The sequence below is a fragment of the Vulpes lagopus genome, chromosome 3, assembly GCF_018345385.1.
Source record: "Vulpes lagopus strain Blue_001 chromosome 3, ASM1834538v1, whole genome shotgun sequence".
NCBI classification, from domain to species: domain Eukaryota; kingdom Metazoa; phylum Chordata; class Mammalia; order Carnivora; family Canidae; genus Vulpes; species Vulpes lagopus.
The window spans coordinates 137,310,919-137,333,803 of record NC_054826.1 but is presented as its reverse complement, the minus strand read 5'-3'; the positions used below and the strand labels follow the sequence as shown (position 1 = coordinate 137,333,803).

Here is a 22,885-nt window from a genome sequence, read left to right as displayed (position 1 = left end):
GGTTATTCTTGTAAATTTCTCCTATTAAATTTCCAAGTTAAATCTTCACTCCAATCCACTCCAGGCACACAGTTTAACTTTTCTCTTAATTCCTGCTTTCACTGAGATTTTCAGTGTCATGCTTTAGGTGCTCGGTAGAACCAAATATCTTATGTTTTGTAATGTAATGTTGCATTACCATTGAAACAAGAACAGATGGCAACAGAAAAAAGGTTAATGAAGGCTGTGCTTTTGTTATCTTTTTTCCTTAAAGATTTGTGTGTTTTATAAAAGATCCAGATGTTTTATATTTGACATACACTGATTTATTTCTTGAATGCAACATAAAGATTTTTGTTTTAAAAATATTTGCTCTCAGGGCCCCTGGGTGGCACAATTAAGCAACTGACTCTTGGTTTTGGCTCAGGTCATGATCTCAGGGTTATGAGATCCAGCCCTGTGTCAGGTTCTGTGCTCAGTGCAGAATCTGCTTAAGACTCTCTCTCTCCCACTCCCTCCACTCCTTCCTTTTCTCTCTCTCCAATAAATAAATCTTAAAAAAAAATATTTGCTCTCAAATCCTCGGTAGACACTAATTTTTACCACTATGTTTCAGGTGTTTTATGATAGTCTACAAGAATTCAACTGAAATAGGACATAGATGACCCCTGACTTCTCAGAGGAGGGACTTTTCTTTAAGGGAGTAGAGATTACAAAAATTTTAAGAAAGCACATTTTTTTGGAAGGAAAATTTCCAGAACAGAAATTTCTGAAAAATATGTCATGGGGGGTGGGATGGGGAACTCTTAGAGACTGTGCCAGGGGAGTCCAACCACATAAAGGAGCAATCAGAGAAGGCCTCATAGGAAAGTTGGTGTCTGGTATGTAAAATGCAAAATCATTAGAATTTGGATAGGTGAGATGGAAGAGTGTCCATGACAGGGTGGAAGGTCAATATCCAGGCAAGAAAACATGCATGACTGAGGAACTGAATGATTAGAATGGCTAAAGCTTAGAGGGAGTACATGATGAGAACTTATGAGACAAGGGCTGGAGAATTAGGCAGAGTCCATGTCATCAAGATGGACCATGAAAAGCTATTTTGATTTAATTTTAAAAGAAACTCATTTAAACATAGGTGTAGTATGATTAATTTGCATTTGGTAATGATTACTCTAAACACCCCAAATGGTGGAGAGGCAATGACTTTGGGTAAAGAGGAGTGGGTAGGAGGCCATTGCAGTTTCCCAAATGAGAGGTGATGAATGATGGTCTGGGTTAGGGTGATGGAAGTGAGGAAGCAGGAATGAGGTGCTTTAAGAGATTGACTGGAGAGAGGAATGACGTGAGTGCATGTGCATGAGTTTTAGGAAAGGATGAAAATGACTCTCTAGCTCCTTTCTTTCTACACTAAGAAAAAGAAATCCAGGGAAGAAATCTGCCTTTAAATTCAGAAGGAAGTTGAGTTTAAAAAATGTTGCTCCAACACGTACCTTTGGTAAATAATTTAAACTTTCTGAGCATAAATTGCCAATGATATTGCCTAAGTTCTTGCAGTGGTTAGAACTAACCCACGTAAAACAGCTGGCATAGTGCTTGCCAAGCAGTAGGCTGTAGTTACCTTCTTTTGTGCTCATTGTCTCCACTAGAATGCAGACTTCATAACAGTAGAGGGAGACAGTGTGCTACTCATCTTTGTATCACCAACTACCCACTGGAGTGCCAGCACATATTCGAGAGTCAATAAATATTTAGTGAATGAACAAATAAGACTATTACCACACTATTACCACATAGACAATTTCCCTTAAAAATCTAATTTGGTATAAACACGGTAAAGACAGTAACCCAAATTTCATAATTGTGACTTAAGGTTTTGAGTGCTACTGCTACTTCTATTGAACATGAAGCCTCAAAACTCTTAGTAGAAAGATGTGCCCTGTGCTTCACTAGATGGCACCACACCATTGCCCTAAAATAGAACGAACTTGAGGGAGTGGGGAGCAGAGGACTAAAAAGCCTGATTATAACGCACATTAAACATCCATTGATGTTCTCAGGGTATGTGTGTGAGATCTTTAACCGTGCTTTTTTCATCAAATTCTTACATGCATATAATTATATTTTGCGTGTCTGGGAACTGGGTATTTAATTAAGCACATGGGGCTTTATTCTGTCTCTCATAGGAGAAAATTAAGCAGTTAGGAAAGAGCATTACTGTGTCTCATTCAGGCCACTAGGGTGCATTACTATGGAAGCTTTTTTTTTTTCTTTCCCCCTAATTTCTATTTTCTCTAAAACTTTAATTCTCTAGTAGAAATAAGTGAAGTTGTGCTCTAGTGCTGTTAATGGCCTGTGATTTCCTTAACTGCCTTATTCACTGTTTGGGAGTAACTTAGACCTTGCAGGCAATGGGCCTAGTTTGTTTTTTAGTATCTTAAAATTTATGTGATATATAGTGTGACATTTTCCCTAAAAGCAAATTCACTGAAAAGGTGAGTGGAGATGCATTCATCATTGTTACAATTTTATTCTCTTGCCCCAATCCATTTCTGCCCTCTGCTAATTGGTTTTGTGTGTTGAGAGCAAGGATGCCACTGATGGATGAGCCTTCTTGTTCCTGTTACTATATTGAGGATACCATGTTTATCCAATGTTCCACTATAGATCCAAACAGCAGAGCAACTGGATTTTAGATGCTTTTAGAACACTGAACCCCAGATTTTTTTTTCTCTTCATGTCCAATTAATGGTTCTCCTGTTGATTAACATCTGTTTTCTGAGTCCATGTGTTCTGATATTTTGATAATTGGGCATTTACTTACCAGTTAATAGTAGGCATAAAGTTAAAAGGGTTCCCAGAGATAATTTCATATAATTTTTATTGAAAGTCCCAGGAAGTATAAGTACTAAGTAGTGTTAAACTATTTTTTTAAAGATTTATTTATTTATGATAGACAGAGAGAGAGAGAGAGAGAGAGGCAGAGACACAGGAGGAGGGAGAGGCAGGCTCCATGAACCGGGAGCTCCATATGGGACTCGATCCCGGGACTCCAGGATCGCGCCCTGGGCCAAAGGCAGGCGCTAAACCGCTGAGCCACCCAGGGATCCCAGTAGTGTTAAACTATTAACTTAAGGCACCACTCTCAATCATGTGTTTGTGTTTTCTTGGCAAATATACTTCTTTTCAAACTGGAGTCATTTTTAAAAGGATAATATGAAGATTCTGTTATTTATTTTTTCAGGAACCATGTGACTTCATACCTTATGTCATTAGGTCTGTCTGTCTCTACCTGGACGTGTTCTTTACATTGTAATTAATGGTTGTGATTCCGTTGATAAATATACTTTCTGCTTAGGAGACTCTCAGTAAGTAGTTCTGCTTGTTCTGTAGATCTGTTGTGATGGAGAAAAGTACCCAGTTCTTGGGACAAAAAGAAGCATAAATAAGTTAGAGTCATTGTGGCACTGGCCTCTCTTCTAAGTAAATAGGGACCTCAGAGCTGCTAATAATCTAGAAAAGAGTTTATAATGTGTGAGAATTATTTCCAGTTTCTTGTAAGGTCATATCAATTAACTCAAATAGCAACCATCTCATTAAATAAGAAAGTTGAACACTATTTTATTGCTGTTTGATATTTGCATTGGTAGCTAGGTTTTGTTTTTGATTAGTTAAAATAAAAATAAATATTAACTAATTAATGTACTTATGTACTTAATTTCAAACTTTGTTGCCTATGAGGGCAAATTAATAAAAAGAGCCTTTGATGTTAAAATAAATAAAAAATATATATATGTATATATATATATGTGTGTGTGTGTATATATATATATATATATATATATATATATATATATAGTGGATCACAGTCCTAAGGCCTAAGAATACCATGGAAATATCCATGGTTCAGTAGGAAGAAATAGGATGAATTTATGTCCACTTAAATTAATCCCCTTTGTCCCAAATATCATTTTCAATATTGGAGGAGGCTGTGTGTGGGAGAGTTATATGTGGACTGAAAAAAAACTACACGGGATTATGAAAGACCTGAAAGGAATGTAGATTTCTTTTTTTTTTTTTTTTAAAGATTTTATTTATGTATTTATGGGAGAGAGAGAGAGAGAGAGATAGACAGACAGGCAGAGGGAGAAGCAGGTTCCGTGCAGGGAGCCCGACATGGGACTCGATCACACCCTGGGCTGAAAGCGGCGGTAAACCACTGAGCCACCTAGGCTGCCCAGGAGTGTATATTTCATTTCCTAACTGCAACATTATTTCTGGCTGAGTCAACTCAGAATATACGTTAGAAGCGAAATTCATTTCTAAAATTAAGTAAATTCAAAGAATTTTCCATGCCAATCTCTCAAAAACCTGACTGGCACACTTTAAGTTTCAAAGTGTTTACTAGCTAGAACTATCCTATTGCCTTTCCTTCCTTTAGTAGAGTGTGTGTACTTAGCAGATATCTGGTCTTGGTGTACAAAGCTTATGGCTTGGGTTTATCATAAGATGCTAGAAATAACCAAATGAATCGATTCTCAGAATCTGGAGTGATTCATCTGTAACAAACAGACCTCTTCAAAGTAAGTCAAAGTCCTACACAGACCAATCCCATGTGTTGTCATTGACAGAAAATCTGTAATCAAATATTTTATGAGATAATAAAAATGCATTTGGATATTTCTTTGCAACCCCCAAAGGAACTTAGATATTGAGGGCACTCAATTCTTGGACTGAGATGTTCTTCTCATCTGGTTTGGTGGAGACATCATCTGGCAAGCTATGTAATTAATATGCGCATCAAACTAAAGGTATTTCTTGATTTAAACATAAAATATAACAGAATTCACTTATGTCAGTAATATTTACCTTTTTTTCTATTAGCAATAAACCCTATAACATTAATTATTAACAAAACAGTGTATAAGGTGGTATATCAGATAAATAACTCCTTCTTTCCTTAGTCTCAGTCAGTCCTATGCCCCCTGACTCAAATATGTGGTGAAGAGAGCTTTTTTTTTCTTCAATTTATTCAATGTCTTGAAATAGCTAATATTTACTTGGTTGAAAGTTGGAAATTGTTACTATATGAGTCATTATAGAATTAATGTATTCAGCAAATATTAACTTTCTTTTGTCAGGCACTTTTCTAGGCATTGGGGGGATACAAGTTTTAAAGGGAATATCATAGACATTGTTCTTGTTCTCATGGAACAAAAATCTAGAAGATAGCTATCCAGTTACACATGCAATGATAATGAAACATGAAAAGTCCAGTCATTGGTGAAATATCAGGATTTGGGAGCACCTAGCAGGGACACATAGTATATACAGGGAGAGCAATGAAGGATTTTGTCAAGACATGACATGTAAACAGACCTGAAGATGAATGGGGATTTGTCTCACATGTCAAGTGAACATGTGTTGACACAGAAAGGATAAACAGGAAAGAGTGTTGCAGGAAAAGGGACAAGTATCTCAACACTACCCTGTGATAAGAAAGCATAGAGCACACAAGACAGGGACGTAGCATGTAAGGGAAGGAGTGGCAGGACCTGAGATGGGAGAAGTAGGGAGGGCCACTTATGGAGGGCCTCATAAGCTGGGGACTATATCCTAGGATATAAGGGAGTCCTAGGAGATTTTCAGCAGTGCAAACTAATTTCAGATTCATGCTTCCAAAAAATCCCTTGGACAATAATGTGGACAATGAGTGAAAAGTGCAAGAAGAGGAGTCAGAATCTACTGGAGTAGTGATTGTTAGGAGACTAGTTATAGATGAAAAAGTATAGGCCTTGACGGATGAGGAATAAGGAACTGAGGATTTCTGTATGAGCATTTAGCTTTAGGGTTTATGTTAATTGCCTTCCAAGTAATTTTGTCAAAATCTCTTGGAAATCCTGGGTTGGCCACAGTAGGCCCTCTGATGTGGTGATTCCCCACATTGTTTTGAACTGTACTGCATGCAACTCTCTGTAAATTCATTCTCTTTTTTTATTTGGATTGCATTTGTAAAATAGTCTTTCAATTTTTCATCAGCCATTCAAATTTAAGTGTTTACATTTATCCTCTGAAATTGTGTTTACTAGAAATTATCTTTTCTGAATTCTTTTTTTCTCTTTTTAGTTTATTTTCTATTCTAGGAATTTGTTTCTTTCTCTTGGGGGAATATTTTTCTATGGTTATTGACTTGACCTCTCTGGTATATCACTTCATGTCAGCAACTAAAATATTGTTCCTAAATGGATTTACAACACCCCCTTATTTAATTTATGACCACATATTTATTTTGCATGAAATTACAGACTAGTGTCATGATGATTTCAGCGGAATAATTATCTCGTGGATGAAGTGGAAGAGTTCGGAAACTCAGACCAGGTTGAACCACACATTTCAGGAGTCCTGAACTGGAATCCATATCCCATATCCTATGCTTGACCCCTAGCAAAGTAGTAAATATATATTTGAGTAGGTGCCTCCTTTTTATTTCTTGGGTGGATCAGAACAACTAGCTGATGGCAATTCTCTATAGGAGAGGAATTGTTTCTGTTTGATGTAATCACTGCTGTTTCATATTTGGTCCCAAGGTAACTACCTTTTCCCCAACCTCTAACTTCCTTCACTACCAAAAATGCCTTTCCCCTTCTAGACAAGTAATGATTGACGATTACATATTATCTGTCTGTAGTAACTTACCGCCATTAGTGTAGCCAGTAGAATTGTCTGTATTATTTCAAGCCATCAAATGATAATAGCATGCTCTGAAAATTAGGCAACTGTTAATCAAATAACACTGGTTACACAGTGTGCTTAAGGCGTTATGGAATACTTAGAAAGCAGGCATTGGTTGCTCTATAATTAGATATTCATGACTATCTGCAAAATGTTAAGAATGCAGTTTTCATTGAAACCACTTAAAAATACAACTTAAACAAATGAAATTGTTCTACTTACTCAGCTTTTTCATGCAATCACGAAGTCTGGTTTCTAGGCTAAGCACTCTTTGATGCAGTTCCTCATAGTCATAGGCACCAATTTCCTCTTGAATCCCGGTGAGGACGGCAGACAGATTCCGGATTTCCTCCTTGAACTGGGTGATTAACTTGGCATCTGTTTTGTACTGTTCCAGCACGGGGATCAAGGGCAGGAGTTCATCCATCTTCTCTTTCAACTCCTGTGAAAAACAGCCAATTGTTCCTGAAAGTCATTTAAACAGATCAAGCAGCTATGTTCCTTTTAATACGATACCTAAAGGAGCTTATTAAAACAGACTCAAAATTCCTTTTTTCTGAAAATTAAAAGAAAAGTTTTATTAATGTATAATCAGGATATAACATATTAGTTTCAGGTTTACAACATATTGATTCAATACTTGTATATCAAAAATCTTACTGACTTTTGGTTGAAATTAGGTACTTTGTGAAAATGTAAGTGGCTACATGATCATTAGTAGTAAATCCATTTATCTCAATATAAGAACCTCTCTTTAAATTATGATTAGGTGCTTTTCAATAAAACAATTGATCCTTATTGTAATTATAAAAACTTCTTATGCTAGCAATTAAAGGTTAAAGTATCATTTCACTTTCTGGTAGCATTTTAAAAAGTGAACAATGCATTATTTAGGCAATATCATCAGGAGCCATCTTCTTATTGTGAATTACTAGAAATAGGTCAAATATCTCATGTCTGTTAACTCTAATTACCCCCTGACTATCTATGTTATGGGGTTACACTTAAAAGAAATTTTGAATCCTGGAACAGATTTTCTGTAACACTTCAATTGTTCCAACTGTGGCTTCCTACCACTCTGTCCCTTCCATTATGCTCAGGCATTCCTCATTCTTTCTAACATCCATCTTAACACAACATCATTAGGAAGGTAAGTTCAGCAAGCATAATAAATCATGCAAAGCTCCTCAAAGCTCAGAGAAATGCCTGTTGCTGTTTACCATTTTGAATTATTACCCACATTCTGATTCCATTTGCCTTAGCATAGATAATTTAGAGCTCTTTAAGTAAGGCAGAGTTGCTTACCCATGTAGTGAATTAACTCTTTTAACTCTTTCAGGGACCAAGGTACTCACAGTTTATGGAACAAAAGAACTAGTTGTACCGATTTGTTTGAAACTGCAGAGTTGTTTTTTATCTGGAGAACAAGAAGCATATTTTGCCAACACAGTGTCTCTTATCTCTTTGGTCGTAGTGGTCAGTGAAAATATTTCATGAATGTGAGTCAGTTGTGAGTTTTTTACAGATGATCCCATTTGTGGAAAGAGCTGTCACTGTTATGATCATTTGAGAATAATCCATAGGTGCTGTCAGAAACCATGCTGTACACTAACTAATTTAAGGAGCTGAAAATTGCATTTTAAAATTACATTTGGAAGATGTTATTACTATAAATGCATTAAAATAGCAGGAGTTCCCAATGCTGCCCTGGTATATGGGCTTATGTTTCTTGTGGGGAAATTTCCACTTGCTCTGTAAGCTCTGAATTTTTTTATTTTGTCTATATGTCCATGTTGCATGGGAGGGGACAGAGTCTTCATAATGAGAACGATTCATAAATATCACAGTGAAAAGGTGAAATTGCATAGCTTTACCCATTTTGGTGGCTCATTTGGAAACAAACTTATTAGTTTGAACATCTTGTGGCATCCCAAAAGGAAGACACAATTGCTTCATTATGATTTTAATAAGAAGAGTTCTGTCGGTAGCATTTGCTGCATATTATAGCAATAGTTACAATGAAGAGTTTTATGTTACACTATGGGAATATTGAAAAGAAAGCAATTCAGTGTCACAATTTTGGTGACTTTTTTTCCCCTGAACTAAAAAAAAAAAAAAAAAACAGCAACAAAGGTAATTATATTTTTGGATCTCTTCAAAAATTCATAATTTGGTTATTGGTAATCAATATTGAAACTCTCGACATCAGTCAGAGAGCAAGGGGAAGTTCAACCAATATACACATCAAATTTTTAAAAGGTTAAAGTAGAATGGCACATATGTGTACTGATAACTAGAATAATATTTTCATCTTAAAAAGTACAGAAGACAGAACTTACTTAGCATTTTTGATAAGTTGAAAATGGTGTATCAGAGTAGGGTTTTCTTCCAATTAAAAGGTATTTTTGATGTAAATTTACTTTTGGAATGTTCCAGTTCTTTGCATCAAATATGGTACCTCAGCGCTTCATGCCAAATCTGACTCGTGCTCAGGCTCAGTGAATACATAAATTCAACAAACATATTGAGCATGTAATTATCATGCTTACGTTTCAGAGAGCTATAATCTATTTGGAGATGCAGTGTAGAACTGGTATTAGCAGGCTTACCTCTCGAGTTGGATATTGTGGTCCTGATGCATATTAGGTATAAGTGCTGAACAAATTGCATCAGTTTCTTTATCTGAACGATGGAAATAAGTATAGTGCCTACTTTATAGTATTGTTGAGAGGACTAAATTAGCTAATGTATATTTAAAGTTGCCAGAACTGTGTGTTGAATATGTGTAATTCTTCAGAAAATTATTATTGCTGTTTAGATTTTTACATATAACTTAAGTATCTACTTGGATTATGTAAACTGGTAAAATCAAAGTCATTATGTCATATGGTGCTGCCTGAAAATTAAGTTTTCTTACTCACAGCCTGGTTGCTGCTAAGCAAACTTACAGAAAAAGCAAATTGTTTCCTTGAGTTTCTCTCAGCTTTTTATCTCTCTGTTTATTTCTGATCTTCTCCCAAGGGTTCCCACAAATACACAGGCTTCATCATGCCTTCCCAGCTCTTCCAGGCTTGGCACCCTCAAACTATCCCTTGGCATCAGAGAGTTCTGCATTGTCCATCTGAGCCTGAGTAATTTTCACTCTGCGCCAGACACCCTGAGCACCTCTCCTTCTGTCCTTCCTTTCTGGGCATGCACCCCCCGCCCCCCGCCCCCGGCCCTGTGCTGTAAGTGCCAGCTTACCATTTCCTCCTTCGTTGATGTCCTCAGCATCCGGCTCACATTACTCCTCTACAGCCTACACTCTAACCCTGAACACTTTGAGAATCCTCTGGTTTTCTGAAACTCTTCTGTGATTCTGTGTGTCTGTGTGTGTGTGTGTGTTGGGAAGACTAGTCCAAAACTACTTTCTGGAAAATTGCCAAATCTTGAAAATCCTGCCCTGATCTTCTCTGAATAAAACTAAATAACATTACTCTTCCTTTGTGCTGTTAAATAATGTTTCTGCTTCTATTTACCATCAATTTTCTATGCCTGTTTTAGTTGTCTTTCATTGAAGAGAGATCATGATATATCCAGCAGTGGGCCAACACTGCCTTGCACACGGTACATGCTCAATAAGTATTGGTTAATGTTAACTCATTTCCTCCTCAGCCTTCTACTTTTCACTGTTTACCATCCCCCCCCCCCCATAAATTATCTACTCATCCGTTTCACTCATTCTCTCATTCCCAATAATATTTACACTTAAGATATCTTCTAAGCCTTGCTCTAATTTATTCTAATTTCTTAACCTCCTGGGTTTGCTTACTTTTCTCTTCAACCTCAACATCATAATTCATCACTTGAGCCTCATCTCTTGTCAGTACCATCCACTTTCTTACCCTCCCTTCCTTCTGTTGTACCTCTCTGGTTAAATTTAAAACTGGTTCTGGGGATCCCTGGGTGGCTCAGTGGTTGGTGCCTGCCTTTGGCTCAGGTCATGATCCCGGAGTCCTGGGATTGAGTCTCGCATCGGGCTCCCTGTGTGGAGCCTGCTTCTCCCTCTGCCTGTGTCTCTGCCTCTCTCTCTCTCTCTCTCTCTGTCTCTCATGAATAAATAAATAAAATATTTAAAAATAAACAAAAATAAAACTGGTTCAATGTAAAAACTTATACGTACCTACTCAGGCTTCTGAGCACCACTGAAGAAAATTACAAACCATGAATATCTCTGCCAGGTCAAAGTGTGCTATGTGGACCTCCTGTCACATGTCTCTGACTAGCTCTGTGCCCATCACCATTATGTGTGAAAAGCACTTCTGATGCTTAAATTTTGGTCCACTCCCTTACCATCAGCAGTGCATCTCACTAGGGAAGGGAGGAAGAAAAGAACTATTGTTTACAAAACCACAATGTGTTTTATAAACTATGTGCTACCCCTTTGGAGGCAGGTTATTTCTTTTTAATAGAGGCTCAACTGGTATTATCATAGATTTTAAAAAATACGGCACTGTCATACATAGGTGCTAAATGTCCACATAGCATACTTAAAAGCACGATTTCTCCATTTTCAGTGTTTCTGGATAATTGCCAAAAACGACTTGAAGCCTGAGAAAAGACTTTGTATCAAGTTATGAAATGGCCTTCTTTTTCTTTTTATATGCTACTATTAATGGTATTATTGCCTCTTTTAATACTAAATATTCTCTCTATGCCTCCTCATATCAGCAGGGCATAAAGTCATGAGGAAAAAGCATTGATAAGTTTAATTATTAATCTTCCTTGAGATTTCCTCTTGTCTTAGATATTGAATTGCCTGTAAATCTATCGAGAAACTCCACCAAGCTCTAGGAGGATTAGGCTCTTTTTATAGCAAGTCTTCCATGCATTCCTACCAGCTAATGGTCAGTTCCAGCGGAGAGATGATTGACATCCCCAGTTGAGTCTTTAACCTTGCTCATGTGGGCCAATGCACAGCTATTTCTAGCTGATTGCCATGCTGGCTGTCCATTGCACTCAGTGTCTGATTTGAATTGACAAGATTGCAGAAGTCAAACCTACTTGAAAATGCTTGGTCATTAGTGTCTTCCGATCATCTTCAATCTGCCGAAACTTGGCCTTCAGCCCTTTCATTTGGGTTTCCATTTTTAGAACATATTGGAAATCTCTCTGAGTTCTCAGGTTTAAGACTTCGATAGACTGGGACATGTTCTGAACCTGTTAAACAAGAATATTGGCTCTACATTATTGTCTATTTACAGGTATATGCAATCAATACTGAAGTAGCAAAAATGACAGTAACATAAAGAACTGGAAGTGCCAAATCCATATTTGCATCCCCACACAATACGTTTTCAGGAGGACAATTCTTCCTGATAAATATTCCAAAAATTTAGCAAGGGAAAATTAAACCTAAGCAGGAAATAATAAAATTGTCATTCTAAGATTAGGGATAAATAAATATGAATAAGAATTTAATAAATCAGAAAAGTAAATTTTAAAAATAGAAATTTCATCCCAGGGCCTTGTAAGCTTATGATGCCCCAAGCTGTTAACTGTTAACATGAGTTGTTTCTATAAGTACTAACTCTGATTTCTTCAAGATCGGGATGTTTAACAATTGTGGATGGTAGTGACATGTCCAATAGAATTAGAATGGAATCATTCCAGTACAGTTATTTCAACATCTTAAGTTCTCCCAGGGGTGAGATTGAATTGACCAAGATGCATCGTGGCAATGCTGGGCCACCCCCATACGTGAAGAGCGTAGTGTTTAAGAGACCTAGAAAATGGCAGCTGTATCAAGTGTTTGGTAGGTAGATAGTAAACACAGATTAAGCTGAGGGTACTTCTTAGGTTCGTTGGGCTCCAGGCTATGTAGAAGTAGGAAACAGGTGACCTGTAAAAAATCTAGAAATGAGGAAAGAAAGACTCTTTAATTTTTGTGGCAGCAAAATCCTAAAAACAAAGTGAAAATGTCTAATAGTTGGAGAGTTATTAAGTGATTGGGGGAATGGAGTACCAATACACTATTTTAGAGGATAAGCTAGGTTTCTGTACCGTGGTACTCAAACTATTGTCTACAGAGCAAGTTTGGCATCACTGAGGAGCCTGTTAAAATGCAGATTCTTGGGGCCTGCCCAGAGCTACTGAGTCAGAATCTGCATTTTATTAGGATCCCTGTGTTTATTAAATTTTGCTCAACATGGAGGAATTTCCGTGAGAAAAGCAAGTGAGAAGAGTGAATGTAACAGCTTTTATATAATTTGATCTTTTATTCTAAATCAAATGCTATGTGCGTATGTGTGTCTCTGTCTCTCACATATGCATAAAAAATGGGGCATATGAAGAAAAAATCATGGTGGAGAAAGGAATGTAAGGATTAGAAGAATACATATTAGGTTGTTAGTTTTTTTTTTTTTTTTTTGAAGGAAGGCTTTCCTTTTTTTTTTTTATTTATGATAGTCACAGAGAGAGAGAGAGAGAGAGAGAGAGGCAGAGACACAGGCAGAGGGAGAAGCAGGCTCCATGCACCGGGAGCCCGATGTGGGATTCGATCCCGGGTCTCCAGGATCGCGCCCTGGGCCAAAGACAGGCGCCAAACCGCTGCGCCACCCAGGGATCCCGGTTGTTAGTTTTTTGATACAGGGGGTGATGTGGGTGAGAAGTAATGAATATTATAGAAAGGAATCTCTGCTAAATAGAATATATATATATATATATATATATATATATATATATATAAAAATCTACATAGAATTATATGTTTCATTTCCATGAAATGAATACATGAAATCACCAAAAAACATTATGGTGGAATTTCAGGTGAATTTTATTTTGTTTCATACATTTTAAGCATTATTCTATTTATTTTTAAATAAACATATTATTTATTTATAAGTAAAAAAGTTATCTTCATTGCAACAATTGGGGGTTACAAATAAGGAAGGAGTGATTTATTCAATTTCTGTCATTAGGTATGTCACACAGCTCAGTGGACCAGCTAGCTATAAAGAGCCCATTGTTGGTACATTCCTCAGAAATGGAACCTTCCAAAAAGGCAGTGCATTCTGCTGCCTTGCTTGCCTACTTCTACTTATTAAAGAAGGTCATATTTTCCTGTTTTTTTTTTCCTTTCCTGCTGTTTCATCCATAGGCCTGCCTTTTATGAATGCTATCTTTTCAGGAAATATTAAAGTCTAGTTTATATTAAAACTAATTGTGTATTGAGGGTGTTGGGTAGGAGCATACAAGTGGCTGCCCCTCGGTGAGCTCTGTGAGATCTGAAGCTGCATCTTATCCAAATATTTTATTTCTAAGACTATATACAGAATCAGGCATAGAATAATTGCTCAATGAATATCTCTTGGGTAAAATTATCTTAGGCTTCCAATAATAGTAATAGGTAATTAGTATTTTAATATTTTAAGGAAAGTTCCTCCTTCTGTCACTGTAACACTATAGCATTACATCACTCCCAAATATTTCTTAATTTACTATCATTCTTACTTAGAAAGCTTCATTTTTTTTTTTTTTTTTTTTTTGGATCTTTAGTGTGGCATAACATTACTGAGACAACAATGAAAGATGGAGATGGTAACTACATCTTGGGTAAATTTAATGCTCTCAAAATAATTTTCAGCTCTATTATGGGTAAGCATGAATAAAGAAAAGCCATTTGTATTAAAGAAACTATGTACACATTTGAATATGGCATTTGTCTTTGAAGATGCCCATCATTGGTGTGACCAATATTTTCCTAGGAATTCCATGTACCTAGGCAGAGTCCATACAGTTAGAAAACATAGGCAAATGAGATATTCTGGATACAGTTAAAAATAGCTTCTCTTTTATTTTGTCTCTGATTAACCCTATTAGGTTAATTTTCAACTGTATTTGTGTTGTGGGAAAATGCACAGAGAGAGTTTTTGCTAAGACTTGATTGTGACCATCTATATTGTAGAAAAGAGCTACATTTGGGTAATGGATAGAGATGGAGCTGTCTAGTCAGAAAGGATGTGGCTCTGGACTGTCTTTTGCTTTTCCTGCTGGCTATACCTAGGAACGTTTGGTTTCCCCACTGTTACAGAAACTTCTTAAGCACCAGTTTCCTGATGATACCTGAGACTGGCTTCCGACAGTTACACTTGTAGGAAGGAGATCCATCTGCTGTGGTTCCTCTTTTAGTCTGTTTATCACTCATATTCTACAGGTTTTCCATATGTGTCCCTGTGTTTAGACCCTCTCTACATAGTCTGGCAAGTTTATTCTCTCCCTTCATTGATAATTTAAAAAATTATTTATTTTAGTTCTTGCATAAATAAATGTCTGAGGTCTTTCTGAATTTAAATACAAATTAACTTAGATTTTCACTCTAATTCATAGTTATTGGGTAGGCCACTTGGAAAAAAAGCAGCCTACAGTTCACATAATTTACTATTTCTCTTGGCATATAATACTCTCCAGTAATAGATTTAATGAACATAACTTGTAGACACCTAGGTTTTGTTAATAGATTTTGTGGAGTTTTTTGTTACTTAAATATGATGATTTTTTTAAAGGTGTGATTTTCTGGAATTTCTTTAATACATTAAACACGTTGCATATTAGATGGAATGGTCTATAAATTTCAATGATTGTTTTCAGCCAACCCCCTGGATTGTGTTTTTTTGCCTTATTTATCCTACACTAATTCCTGGTTTCTATCATAGTTCTGGAATATGTTTGACTTTGGACCTGTAGAGGGTATTATCTATTTCCTGACACTTTATTTGAATTTTTTGGACTGGTTTTCGAAGAAATATCTGAATCTATATGGGGTGTGTATGTGTAATGCTATCCTGAGAAACAGTAGCAGAAATAAGGTTATAATATCTAATAATGTGTTTCTCACTGAAATTGATAAAGAAAAAAGATGCTTTTGTACAGGAAAGAATATAGGAGCAGAAAGTCTATAATTTAGGGAGAAATACAATTTAAGAGAAAAGAAAAATTGGATTTAAAAGATAAATCTTTTTACCAAGGTAATTAATTTCCCTAGTAACCAAATAATATTAAAACCATGTATTTGGATTTTTTCCCATAGAAATAAAGAAAATCAAGATTGGTAAGCAATACTCAAGAAAAACCACAGTTCATATGTCATGATTCCTAATAGCTGAGAGGCACATTAGCTAGAGTCATTAACTTGAATGAAAATGACATTTGCTCTTGTCTGGGAGACAGATATTGAAGGAGCAGAGAAGATGGGATCTTATAAAAAGAGACTTTAAAAGAAAGAGCCAATAGATTGATGATATCTCTGAGGAGAGGGGGAGGAAAAACAGGACTAATCATTGTATAAAAAAAAGAAAAAAACTTTCTTAAAATCTTAGCACATCAATAGACTTCTAAGTAATGTACACAGAGGAAATTTATTTTCATTATATGACGGTGGAAGTTATTGTTGCTGGCTTGAGATTACATAAAGTAGGCACATCTGTATTACAAATTTGATGCTTTCATTTTTCTAGCTTCTCTTAATTTTCAGTAAAAAGTTCCAATTCACTGCCATCATTGTGTGAATGATCATGAAAATGATATGCACAGAGTGAACTGTTGAGCATGGTGTCCCCTAAAAGCACATACTACCTAATCTATCTTATTATCCCTAAAGGTATTTAAAATTCCAACAACATCAGTCTGGCCACCCAGCTGTCCTACTATATTCAGAGCCCAACAAAGTGAAATTCTGAATGAGAATAATTGAAAGAACCATTCATTGTTTTTTTTTCCTCCTCAAACTAAACATAAATAACCTTTCATGAGCTGACTTTTATCTGCAAAAAAGAATAAATCAAGGACATTCTGCGTTTGATTGTTATGGATCCGGCTTAAGTAAATTATATGGAGAAAATGCTATTGAATGAAACTGAAGAGTTTAATGTTCAAAGGAATGACTTAGAGAATGATGATAAATACTTGAAATTATTCATTATCTGTTCAGATAGCTTGCATATTGCATTCTGTTATTTTAACTTCCTTGCAAGATTGTTAATGGGATTCAAATGTGTGAGCTCAAAGAGTCTAGTGTAATCTTGGGAGTTGAGGATAAATTTCTGGCATGGGAATAGGACTTCTTGCTTTTTTCTTTTTTCCTTAAGGAGAGACCAGCTGGATATTAAGATGTATGATAGTCAGTCTTAAGAAGGTAAGATTGGGAAAAGTAAAAAGTAATATAAATAAAACAGTAGAACAGGAAGCGTGAGGTATTCTTTTTCAGGAAGGGAAAACAAGTTTACTTGAGAAGGGGGGACAAAAATTGGAATGACCTTCCTCATCATTCCCTGCTCTCCCACATTTCCCTTTCAAGGAATGGTAGATTTAAAAAAAAAAAAAAAAAGGTCATTTCTAATGGCTGAGTAATATTCCATTGTATACATAGACCACATCTTCTTTATCCATTCATCTTTCGATGGACACCAAGGCTCCTTCAGTTTGGCTATTGCGGACATTGCTGCTATAAACATCGGGGTGCAGGTGTCCCAGTGTTTCACTGCATCTGTATCTTTGGGGTAAGTTCCCAGCAGTGCAATTGCTGGGTCGTAGGGCAGGTCTATTTTTAACTCTTTGAGGAACCTCCACAGAGTTTTCCAAAGTGGCTGCACCAGTTCACATTCCCACCAACAGTGCAAGAGGGTTCCCCTTTCTCTACAAACTCTCCAACATGTGTTATTTCCTGTCTTGTTAATTTTCTCCATTCTCACTGGTGTGAGGTGGGATCTCATTGTGGTTTTGATTTGTATTTCTCTGATGGCAAGTGATGCAGAGCGTTTTCTCATGTGCATGTTGGCCATGTCTACCCACCATTTGCTTCAATATGGGTGGAACTGGAGGGTATTATGCTGAGTGAAATGAGTCAATCGGAGAAGGACAAACATTATATGTTCTCATTCATTTGGGGAATATAAATAAGAGTGAAAGGGAATAGAAGGAAAGGGAGAAGAAATGGGTAGGAAATATCAGAAAGGGAGACAGAACATAAAGACTCCTAACTCTGGGAAACAAACTAGGGGTGGTGGAAGGGGAGGAGGGCGGGGGGTTGGGGGGAATGGGTGACAGGCACTGAGGGGGGCATTTGACGGGATGAGCACTGGGTGTTATTCTGTATGTTGGCAAATGGAACACCAATAAAAAATAAATTTATTATAAAAAATTAAAAAAAAAGGTGAGGGAGGGCAGAAAACAGGGTACCTACCTTTTCCAGAAGCTGGCGAAGCTGCCTGCTTTTGGCATCGCGGGAACACAGGTTCTGTTCTGGAGCAACCACTGTGCATATGCATCGTCCATCAGGATCCTGTGCTGAACTGTACACTTGCCACCCTTCTTTGGGACTGATCTGAGTCTGAGGAAACCAATGGCAAACACATAAGAACACAGATGTCTATTATAGCGTAAAGAGAATGTGGGTGTGTAACATTTTAAGCAAAGCATCTTTTTTGATAATTAAAGTTTGTGTTTTTATTTTCTGAAGATAGAGATTAAACAACTTCTATAGTCAGCATAGCTTCATTTAGTTACACTCTCCTTATCAGTCCCCAGGAGAATTTTTTCTATATTATTCTCATGTTATTAACCATTTATTGACCCTACAGCACGTCCCTAATGCTTTTTGTCATATCTGGACATTTCAGTGCAACTTTAGAAGCGTCTGATAACCACTGAATCACATAACAGCAGTCTTTCTACATAAGATCTGTTAGTTTGTCTTTCCTAACAGTAACTGGTAGTAGTAGTATATATATATTTTTCTGATTATTATTCATGTGTGATATTCTGATGCAAAGCCCTATGGTAAGGACCTTCTGTGCATTAAAGGATCAATTGTGAATAAAGCTAGAAAAATAGCATATAAGAATATAGGGTAAAAGTAATTAGATCACCATGGTTTTGCAAAGAAAGCACAGTCCTAAGGAGGTTAAAGAGAGTATTTTAACATAGTCGGCCAAATTCATCTTCTCAAATTACTTCTGTGCACTTATCTCTCTACCTCTCTAGAACCCTAGCTTAAAGTGGCTTTCCTATCTATGAAGGAGGCAGTTTAAAGTCATCCTCCTATTTACGTTTCTAGTTTTTCCTCTTGTATCTTCCTATAGGAAACTTCCTTTCAATCATACTGGTCTGTGTGTGTCCTGAAAGCATGCCACCTTGATTTATATCTGTGTATGTTACTCATGTTGTTTCTCCTGCTTGGTATATCCATCTTATAAACCTTCAGATTACTAAACCCTTATAATTTCTACCTATTCTGAAGGATTGTCTGTATTATTCACCAAGCATTTAATGTGTATTGTCTAGTATCGCTATTTGCCTTTCAAATGTCTTATTTCAACACTTAGTTTATATCCAGTTACTAGATATATTAGATATTTCCTGTCATATCAAGTACATTCTATCAGGTACAAAGATAAGTATGCTCACTTTTTATCTAGTTACTTTTCAGAAAGAACTGGGCTTTAAACATATACTCTCCGTTGTACAAACAGGAGTCGTTGCGGTTGCCGTGATGTACTGCCCAGAGAGGCACTCATTCATTTCTCTAGCTGCTGAGATTATCAGTGGCTTGACTCTCAGTTGAGCTTCTCTTTGGGGATCGGCTAGGCTGAAAAATGCTGCCATTCAAGGGCAGGCCCTGGTCCAAGGGACAGCTCATGTGCATTGATTTTGATGATGCAGCAGTACAAAGAAGCACCCTAAGAAGCAGGAATTATTATTTCCATTTCACAGAAGAGGAAATTGTTTGAGAACACTCAGTATGGATAGTAGAGCTTGTATGAAACCAGGCAGTATGCTCCAGAGCAGTACTGTCAAATGGAAATATAATAATTTTAACTTTTTTAATAGGCTTAAAAAGGTAAAAAGAAATAATATTAATCTTTATGTACTTTATTTAACTCCATATATTCAAAGTATTTCATCATGTAATCAATATAAAAATTATTCATGAAATACTTTACATTGTTTTTCCCTCTTTTTTTTTTTTTGCACTCTTTTAAATGGATTGTACATTTTATACTTATGACTCACCTCAATTTGGATTAGCCACATTTCAAATGTCTAATAGCTACATGTGGGCTCCTTTTTTTTTTAAAAGCTTTTATTCATTTATTTATTCATGAGAGACACAGAGAGAGGCAGAGACATAGGCAGAGCGAGAAGTGGGCTCTCTGCAGGGAGCCTGATGCAGGACTTGATCCCAGAACTCTGGGATCATGACCTGAGCTGAAGACAGACTCTCAATCACTGAGCCAGCCGGGTGCCCCTACCTGTGGCCTCCTTATTGGACAGTGCACCACTAGAGTCCTGCATTTAATTAAAATGCTAAGGCCATATGAGTATGATGTTGAAGAGCCAGATAATTGTTTTTAAAGGTCAGTCGTGGATATTGAAAAAACTACCTAACAGATGTTACATAGACAAACCATCCAATTTGATCTGAATTTGTTTTTCCTGTTGAAATAGCAGATAAATCAGTGGTCGTCTTTGTAGCTATTTTCTGGCTTCTACGACTAGGATCTGAAATTCATCAGCCTTTCTCTATCTGTCCTTCTCTGGTCTCCAGGGATTCAGAAGATAGGTATTTCTCGTATGACCAGGAGAAGAGGGAGATGAATTTAGTTGAGAAAAGAAGATATTTAATGAATGAGGTTGGAAAGCCAAGGTGAGGAAGAGTGAGAGAAGGGCTGAGGGTTGGGAATGGAGATGCGGTTAGGAACCAAGAGGTGAAGGGAGGCCAGCAGAGGACTGTCTTGCAAAATGCCCGTGGTTACTGGACTCAGCTGTTTGCCTATAGACCTGAAGTGTTTTGCCAGGTTAAAAGTGGACTCTTCGAAGAATGAAAGCAGGCTGGCTTCTCTTTCCACAGATCTGCTACGGTCTGTGAGAACTTCTGTCCCTGGAATTCACAGCAGAACAGATACAATTTCCTACTTATCCTGTCCCAGGTCCCAGATCATTGCATACCATCAGCCAGCACACAGTTCTTTTTCTTTTCAAGGGCTCTAGCAGTAATTGCTACAGGGTGCTGATAGGCATTGCAACAGCAATCATGAGCAACTATCAGAGAAGCTGTAAGTTATGAACTCAGAAAACTCTTGAAGATGTCACAGTCCTTGTCCTTGATCTATAATGAGAACCAAGTGGTGCCAGAGCTCTTTTTAATCTTCCTTTTCAGATAATTCATGGAAACATCCTATGCTGCCTTTTATTTCTGAAGCATTGGATTCATTATTATTTCTTTCTTTTTCATTCTCTCATTCCTTGTGGCATTTATGCCTGAATATCTAGTTAGGATGGATAGATGTACTTAGAATTATATATTATTAGAATCAGATAGCACCTTAAAGACTATTTTGGTATCCTTTTTGTATTAAGGAAGAAAAAAATGTAGAGATTACAGAATAGTGATAGGAATGGTTTAGCAGAGTAGTTTTCAGCGATTCATTTAAAGGTTTAAGCTAAGTAACAGGATGGGGTTAATATATCTAGACATAGGTCTTATAGTTTCAGTTAGACTTCACCTAACATTGGACACAAATCTCAAGTATGTCAGAAAATTAAGTCTTGTCACTAGGATAAATTTAGCTTTTGGATAAAGGAGCATGGGTCACTCAATTATAATATTAAAATATCTTTAACTGCAGCGCAAACACTGATTATTAAATCTGGCAGCATTAATATTGGTATTCACTTGCCAGTGTTTGGCTAACTAGTGAGGAGCTTATCATGACAGGGCAAGGTGTCACTTGGTTTCTGGAATGAGGGAAACAGGAAAGGTGAATAGGGTTTGATGTTCATTTAGCATTCTCCCTGAAGTGTCAGCTTAATAAAAGTAGACTCCAGCCTTGTTTGTACTTCCAATTGTCTTCTTGTAAGAATCATTGGGAAGAGCCATGACCTTATCTACTACACAGTTAGTTTGAATGATCTCAAGTATAACAAGTTACCTCTTTGGCAAGAAAAAGGTAACTCAAAAGAGAAAAAAAGCTAATATAAAAGATGAGTGCCTGACAGTCCTGTGGGTTTTGAAAGAGACCTCTTTGTCAGGGTCATTGATAAATAAAGGAAGCATCTCGAGTGCTCTCTTTTAGGCATCCATAACTGGCATTGAAAGGAGGATCAGAACAAAACCATCCAAGATCTCAGGTGGAAGGAAATATTTAGGCAGTTTTTGGATACCAATGAAAAAAGACTTGCCATTTTAACTTTCAAGAACAATTATTTAGGTGTCTGTAAAACTCATAGTAATAGCAAACATTTATGGAGCTCTAACTTGGCCGTTCGTGTACTATTACCTTTGAATATCACACTGACCTTATGGACAAGGTTATGTTATTCCTTCTACCCATTTTATAGGTGAGCGAACTGAGATGGAAAGACAGGAAGGAACTTGCTCAAGGACATGCAGGGGGTAATCAGCAGAGCTGGGATTTGCACTTTGATGTCAGTTTGATGTCAGAGTCTGAAAGTTTAGCCACCACACTGCACCACCAGTTATCTGAAATTCCCTTTTATAAATGCTAACGCTAACCCTGAAAGCATTTTCGGAACTGCGGTGAAGGCCAGTACTCGGACCTGGAGGGTGCAAGTGGTTTATTACTATCCAAAGCATCCTAATCAGAGTGGTTACTGATGCAGTTCTCTTTGAACCTTTTGTTTTAATTAGAAGAACTAAATGAACTATTTAGTAGTTTTTAATATTGCAGAACTCATGAAATATTTAAGAATGCTCTAAATAGGAGAATTAAAATGATAATTTTAACAATTGGATTTCAAGTCTGGATTCTTTCCTTATAATTGAATTACCAAGCTATGCTTTATAAATATAAAGCTACTGTGTGAGAATTCGCTCAAAACTCCAGGGACTTTGTACCAGAAAAGAGAGATCCTGAAGACTGAGGTAAAAGTAAAAATAAATAAAAATATCTTGCATTTCCATTTGTTTTTCTGTTTATAAAACCCCCCCCCCTTTGTATTACCCTCACTTTTTTTAAACCAACTACCCTTCCTTAGACATAGACTATCTTACTTATGAAGAAACTGCAACTCCTCATGAGGAATTTTTTTTCAAGTCATCTATCAGAACTTAGACCCAGTTTTCTTCAGCTCAGAGTCTTTACTCTCATCCTCTGCACATAAATGTGGACAGAAAGTC

General features: G+C 36.8%; 1 protein-coding gene across 3 annotated transcripts in view; it reads right to left on the bottom strand.

Annotated features, from left to right (window-relative positions):
- The window catches only part of OLFM3 (olfactomedin 3), a 188,581-nt gene that overhangs the window by 17,219 nt on the left and 148,477 nt on the right, over positions 1-22,885 (bottom strand). For all 3 annotated transcript variants that reach the window (XM_041747233.1, XM_041747234.1, XM_041747232.1), the window contains exons 2-4: positions 17,930-18,076; positions 11,755-11,910; positions 6,934-7,153 (exon numbers count right to left, since the gene is read on the bottom strand). In XM_041747233.1, the coding sequence (XP_041603167.1) occupies positions 6,934-7,153; positions 11,755-11,910; positions 17,930-18,076 (523 nt within the window). The remainder of the gene's footprint in view (positions 1-6,933; positions 7,154-11,754; positions 11,911-17,929; positions 18,077-22,885) is intronic.